The sequence below is a fragment of the Sus scrofa genome, chromosome X, assembly GCF_000003025.6.
Source record: "Sus scrofa isolate TJ Tabasco breed Duroc chromosome X, Sscrofa11.1, whole genome shotgun sequence".
NCBI lineage: Eukaryota > Metazoa > Chordata > Mammalia > Artiodactyla > Suidae > Sus > Sus scrofa.
Window position 1 is genome coordinate 67,083,609 of NC_010461.5, and position 7,323 is coordinate 67,090,931.

Genomic DNA, 7,323 nt, shown 5'->3' on the forward strand with positions numbered 1-7,323 from the left:
CCATCCCAGTGATAAATCACACTTGATCATGGTATACAGTCCTTTAAATGTATTGTTGAATTCAGTTTGCTAATATTTTATTGAAGATTTTTCATATAGGTTCTTCAGGGATATTGGTCACTTTTCTTGGGTATTATCATGTGATTTTTTGATATCAAAGTAATGCTGGCCTCATAAAATAAATTTGGCAGTGTTACATCCTCTATTTTTGGGGGGGGAAGAGTTAGAGAGGATTGGTATTAATTATTCTTTAAATACTTGGTTGAAGTCAACAGGGAAGCCACCTAATCCTGAAATTTGTTGAGGGTTTTGTTATTACTGATTTAATTTGCTTACTGTCTGTTCAGATATTCTATTTCTTCATGATTCAGTCTTGGTATGTCATGTGTTTTGGGGGTTCTCTATTTTTTCTAAGTTGTACAATTTGTTGTGTAATTATTTATAGATTTATGATTGCCTGCATTCCTATTGTATCTGTTGTTAACATCTCCTCTTTCTTTCTAATTTTATTTATTTGAATCCTCTCTCTTGTCTTCTTAGTGAGTTTAGCAAAGATTTGTCTTTTCTGGAGTTCCTGTTATAGCTCAGCAGGTTGCAAACCTGACTAGAATCCATGAGGATGTGGATTTGATAATTGGCCTTGTTCAGTGGGATAAGAATTTGGTGTTGCCTTGAGCTGTGGCAACATAGTTTCACTGATTTCTTCTGTTCTTTTTATTTCTATTTCATTTATTTCTTTTCTGATCTTTGTTATTACTACCAATATTTTAACTTCGAGCTTAGTTTGTTCTTGTTTTTCTTGTTCCTTGCAGTGCAGAGTTGGTGTTTATTTAAGTTTTATTTTTTCTTGAGGCAGGCATTTATCATTATTAACTTTCTCCTTAGAACTGCTTTTACTGAATTCCATATGTTTTGGTAAGTTGTTATTCCATTTTTACTTGTCTCAAGGTATATTTTTATTTCTTTTTTCATTTCTTCTTTGAAACATTTCTTGTTCAGTAGCATGTTGTTTAATCTGCACATATCTGTGAATTTTCCAGGTTTCTTGTAATTTATTTTTAGTTTCATGTCACCATGGTTGGAAAAGATGTTTGATATGAATCCATTCTTCTTAGACTTATTAAGACTTGTTTTGTGGCCTAACGTGAGTTGTCCTTGGAAGTGTTCCATGTGCATTTGAGAATCATATGTATTTCATTACTTTTGCATGGAATGCTCTGTATAGATCAGTTAAGTTCATCTTGTTTAATGTCATTTAAAGACAATGTTTCCTGGGGTTCCCTTGTGGCACAGCATGTTAAGGATCCAGCTTTCTCTCAGGTCACTGTTGTGGCACAGGTTTGATCCCTGGCCTGGGAAATTCCATATGCTGAGGATGCAGCCAAATAAATAAATAAATAAATCCAATATTTCCTTATAGATTTTCTTTCTGTATTATTAACTTTTTTCTTTATATATATATATTTTAGTAACAAAAGCAACACAAACTTATTATACCTGAAAAAATACAAAATATGTAAAGAAAATAATTTAAATCCTTATGCTCATTCCTCCACTCAACTTTCCTTACACTTGCATCCTTTTGTAACCAATGTTTGCAACTAGTTGTCACTTTTAAATTTATATCATTCTCTCCTACTTGCAAGCACATCTAACCTGATATATAGATAAATTGTTTTGAATGAAATAAAATCATGCATATGCAGTACTTAATAACTTTATCAGTTTATGTTATCCCAGGCATCCTTATAAGTCATTAGACATATATCTAATACTATTATTTTTATTTTATTTTTATTTCCTGTGTATTTATGAAAACACAAACATAATTTTACATGGTGGGGTATTATACTTTCTAGATTTGTTTTACTTCAATCATTTAATTTTGCTTTCTCCTCACTCTACTTATCTACTTTCATCCATTGCTACCTCCTAATCTCTTCCCTAGGTAATACTTATCAACAAGCTACTATGTGTCATCCCATACTTTTTCCAAGATTCTGTTTATAATGCCAAATCTTCAAACAAAAATAAACAGACACACACACACACACACACACACACACACACACACACACACCACATGGGGTGAGGGGATAGGTGAATGTGAGGAGTGGTGCACAGAACAGGAGAGAGATTGAGATTTTTTTGCTCTTTAAAGGAAATAAAATAATATATACTTCTCTGCATCCCATTGAGCAATAAATGTTGCATTTCTTCCTTTTGCCACTCTAATGAGTAGAAAAATACTTCATTGATAATTTAATTTGCATTTCACTGACTACTATTGATTTTGAACATTTGAATGATTTATGTTCTCTTGAATTTAATCATTTCATAATTTTTCCTTGTATCCTCTGTTCATTTTTCTAAGTTATTTATAGCTATTTTATCAATTTATGAAATAATCTTTATGTATTTGGAAATTAATTCTTCATCTGCCTTTGTTGGATTGCCCACAACTCTCATATGTCTATTGATTTTTTATTGTTTATTTCACTGTGCAAAAAGTTATATTTTATATAGTCAAATATATCAGTAATTTATTTTATTTTTGCCTTTATATATTGGTGAAAATTATCTTCTCCATAAGGTAGTTTTGAACAAGAGCTAAAAAATCCCCCAAACTACTCCTCATTAAATAATAAATGGCCATCAACTCCAAAACTCTGAGCATTTTGATAAATGAGGTTATCTCCCACTGAAATGTGTAAAAAAGGAGATTTCTTAAGCTCCCCCCAAATATCTAAAGTTGTTTTAAAGTAGGAAGTGCCATGCATGTTGGATAATTTAATGACTATTACCTACAGTTTGGGAGTCAGAGAGCTTTGATTTGAATCCTTACTCTACTGCTTAGTAGCAGGACACTTTGGGGGCAATTTTCTTAATCACTTGGAACATTATTTTCCTCAAGTATAAAATAGGACATTAAAAAGACATTCTTTATAGGAAAATGAAGTATATAGAATAACAAGTATAGCATCTGATATTGTGTTATGCATATTCATGGAGCATTGCCACAAGCTGCAGCTTAGGTCATAGATGTGGCTCAAATCTGGTGTTGCTGTGGCTGTAAGCCTCAGCTGCAGTTCTGATTCAACCCCAGCCCTGGAACTTCCATATGCCAAAGGTGCAGCCTTAAAAAGAAAAAAGAAAAAAAACTAGTCCTCCCTGAGAATAGAAACATTCAAAATATCATATAAACATTCCATTCCACCTTTATATTTTTCCTTACCTACCTTATTCTTGAAAACTAGAATCTTAGGTCTTCATAATATATATATATATATATATATATATATATATATATATATATCTTTCATAATTTAGTAAGTTGTACAATTAAAATAGATACAGTTAAGTGAACATGAATTTAATCAATAAAGTTGATTTAAATATATGTTTAGAATTACCAACGTTAAATTAAACCTAAGAGAAACAAACTTGAAAACAACAACAAACAATAACAACAACTCTAATACTTCACCATTTCACACAGAATGAATGTCAAAATGCTTACAATTGCCAATAAGTATTAGTTAATCTGGCTTGCTATTTATTCTCTCTGATCTCATTTTTTTTCTTTTTCATTAATCTGATGAAGCCACATTGGCATCCTTCCAAACATACCAGGAATATTATCTAGGTCTTTTGCACTTGTCCATTTATTTACCTAGAATGCTATTTCCTCAGACTTCCATGTGGCTAATTCTCTCTTTCAAATATTTGTTCAAATGCCAATTTTTCAATGAGGTTAATCTAACCACACTATTTAAAGTTGCAACAATACACATTCCTGAATGCTAATTCTCATCTTATCTACTTTATTCCATGAATTTGCAAGAACAAAACTTTGTTTTATTTACTAATATGCCAAAGGGAGTGGCTGGCCCCCAATATTTATTTTATAAGTAAATTAACATCATTTATTAGAGAATTAGCAAGAAATGAATGAAAGAATTGCTGGACACTTCTAAGAATCCATATAGCACTAAGTAGTATGAATTTTTAGTGTGCCCAGTTCATGAATAAATTTTCTCAGTCAACAAAAGTGATATTTGATCTGGGTCATGAAAGATAAGAAAGATTTTGAAAGGTAGAGAGAGTGTGGGAAGTTTCTATCCAAAATGTCCAACTAGTTGACAGTAGAGCCAGGCAATGAAATTGCATTGTGATTGTAAGAATATTACATTAAAAGATGACATTACTGAGGGATGAAACAAAATTTCCAGACCAGAAGCCAGACAAAGTAGATGATGGGAGGGACAGAGTGTTGGCAAATGGTATAGTAAGCATATTAAAAGTCTTACAGGCATTAAAACAGCAGTAGAAAACTATGATACCACTATAATTTTTTTAAAAAAATATTCAACTATAAACTAAATTGAAGAAAGATGAACAAAGCACTGATTTGTTCCATGATGTCTTCTTTGATTTTTTAAAAACTCAGATAGCTTCAAAAGATTTATTTTTGCCAGTTATATAACTGTTTGGTATACTGTTGCTTTGCTGTGCTCTAAGCATGCAACTAGTCTACCCCCATTCCCCTCATTCACCCTTAGTTTAGATGTCTTTTTGCTGACCTCTGACTGTCAAGAATAAACTCTAATTCCACTATCTGCTTCCTTATGCAATGTTCAATTTACTGAACGTTCCCAAAACTGTTTTCTGTATAGAAAAAACTACTATTCCTTGAATTGTCAAGTTAATTCCCTATTGAGGTATTACAAGTTTTGTTTTTATTACTGTCCTAATTCAGGCTATTATAGAAAATATTATAAACTGGGTGGCTTAAACAACACTTACTTCTCACAGGCGTGGAGGCTAGAAGTCCTTGATCAGGAGGCAAATATGGTTGGGTTTTGGTGAAGAACGTATTCCTGGCTTATAGATGTCACCTTCTTGCTGTATCCTCACATGGCAAAGAGAGCTCTGCTCTCTTCATTTCCCTATAAGGGCACCAATCTCATCATTGGGGATCCACCCTTACTACATCACCTAAACCAAAAAATCTCCTTAAGGTCCTACTTCCAAATATAATCATATTTGGGATTAGAGCTTTGAAATATGAATTTTTAAGGGGACATAAACATTGAGTCCATAGCAGTTATCCTTCTGGTATTAAATATAGTTTAATCTAGGTTTTTAGAGATCTTAAATATAAAATATAAATGAATGCATTTCAAATGTTTGGATTTAAGGTAATGTGGAATGCTTTATAAAATGGCATTTCTAGTGCCTCTCTCAAATCACAATATATAAACAGAAGTTGTTCCACCTGTATTTAAGACTAGATCCAGTTAATACTTCATCCCAATTACTGGGGAAGCATCATGATGTAGAAAAGAATGCTGAATGGTGAATCAACTGTGTTAGTTTTAAGGCACGCATTTCTAAGAATAAAATCAAGATCCTATAATAATTAGGAACAAATAATTTATACAGGAGAAATAAATATTAGAAACAAAATCATGAAAAAATATTAACCATGGTTAGTAATCAAAGCAACCTTATGAGATAATTTCTCATCTAATAATGCAGTAAAAATATGTATCTAAATTATATAAATAAATAAAAATTTTATATGTATTATGTATGCAAGATATCTTACATAGAGATTATATATATGTTACTGAAATCTGTTGATGATTCAGGAACAGTGCTACATTAATTCACTTCTGATGACAAAGGCGGGACAGCATAAAACTTCCTCTGGATCTATATTGATTATGTAAGAAGAGTCACATATGGGACAATACTTTCTGACTCAGTAATCCCATTAATAGGAATATATTGCAGTAAAAAATCAGCAGAAGGAAAAATGTCTAGGCATAAAGAAGATTGTAATATTGTCTATAAGAAAAAAACCTTGAAATTAAGCCTAATGTATAAAATTATGAGGGTAGTTTAGTAAAATATAAAGCAAGAATAGCACGCATTAGTTGAAATACTCATTATGAAAATTTGAGAATTAGAGGGAAAAGTTTATACCATAATGCTAAGAGAAAGAAGTTGGGTGTAACTACAGCTAAGCAAAAATATGCATTTTTGTGGACAATGAGTAGAAAGAAATATGCAAATGTGAAAATATTTATATTAGTGTGGTAGAATTTGGAGATATTATCTATATTTTAAATGTATTTTATATTTTTACAGCATCAATTTTTGAAGTTCTAGTACATTAAAATAGTTATGAAATCTTAGATTCCTAATGTAACATTGCCTAGGACTTAGTTTCTACACAAATGCTTGTAGTTGGACTACGATTCAATACTCCGTCTTTCACTGGACATTGGTGTTTGAACATGCACATTGTTGACTCCATCTCAGGCTTTTACTTGGTACATCTGAGATGGAGTCCAGGGGGCTCCCTTTTTAATAAAAAATAAAAATAATATCCAAGTTCCCTTCTGCCTATGTCATTCTGTGTTTCATGGTGGTCTTTACACAGCTGTAACTCCCAATAATTAGTAGGAAAATACATTTTTACTTTGTATTTTAATTTTTTCTACTTTATTCCTCAGCCTGAAGCAAAGTGGATTCGCAAGCTGCTTTAGAGAACAACTGATCACTTCATTCCACAGAATGGCCTTACCACAGTTAACACTAGCTACTCTCAAATGAGCATTTGTACTGTGGAACTGTAATAAATAAAAACAAGTCTTCCGTGAGTACCATGAACTTATTTTTTACATGTAACTTATAAAGGTGATTTATAGAGGTGTGTGCTTTATTTACTAAAAGCCTGAACTGCTCAAACCAAAATACAGCAGGATTTTACACCACTTCACTTTGAAAGTCATTTTATGTTTAGGTTAAACTCAGCAATATCCTTTGGGATTCTTTTATCATTTTCTGTTAAATTTCTTTTTTACAAAAATAAACAGAGAATTTATGGAACCATATCGTTCCCATTATTAAAAGAAATATGGGGCTATATGTGGGTAGTAATACCCACTTCCCACATATATATACAGAGTTCCAAATGCAACCATAAACTTTAGACATTTTTATTAATTTATTACTTTATTTAATGATAAACTGAAAGTATCCCTAGAAGAATAGTATAAATGTATCAATCATTTTATAAATTTCCATAAATATGCTTGTTGTATTCTTTCTTGAGAGAGGAATGGAATGTAGAAAGAAAGAAGATAGATAGATAGATGATACATACATACATACATATGTACATTCATACATCCATACATAGAGATAGAGGCTCTTAGCCAGTTCAGGCTGCTACAACAAAAATATCAAAACTGGGTAGCTTGTCAACAACTGAAATTTATTTCTCACACTTTTGGAAACTGGAGAGTCCAA

At 31.6% G+C, this 7,323-nt stretch overlaps 1 protein-coding gene across 1 annotated transcript in view; it reads left to right on the forward strand.

The window, feature by feature from the left end:
- The window catches only part of CYLC1 (cylicin 1), a 115,041-nt gene extending 108,484 nt beyond the window's left edge, over positions 1–6,557 (forward strand). Inside the window, exon 7 of the mRNA XM_021079847.1 lies at positions 6,525–6,557. Coding sequence (XP_020935506.1) covers positions 6,525–6,557 — 33 coding nt within the window. The remainder of the gene's footprint in view (positions 1–6,524) is intronic.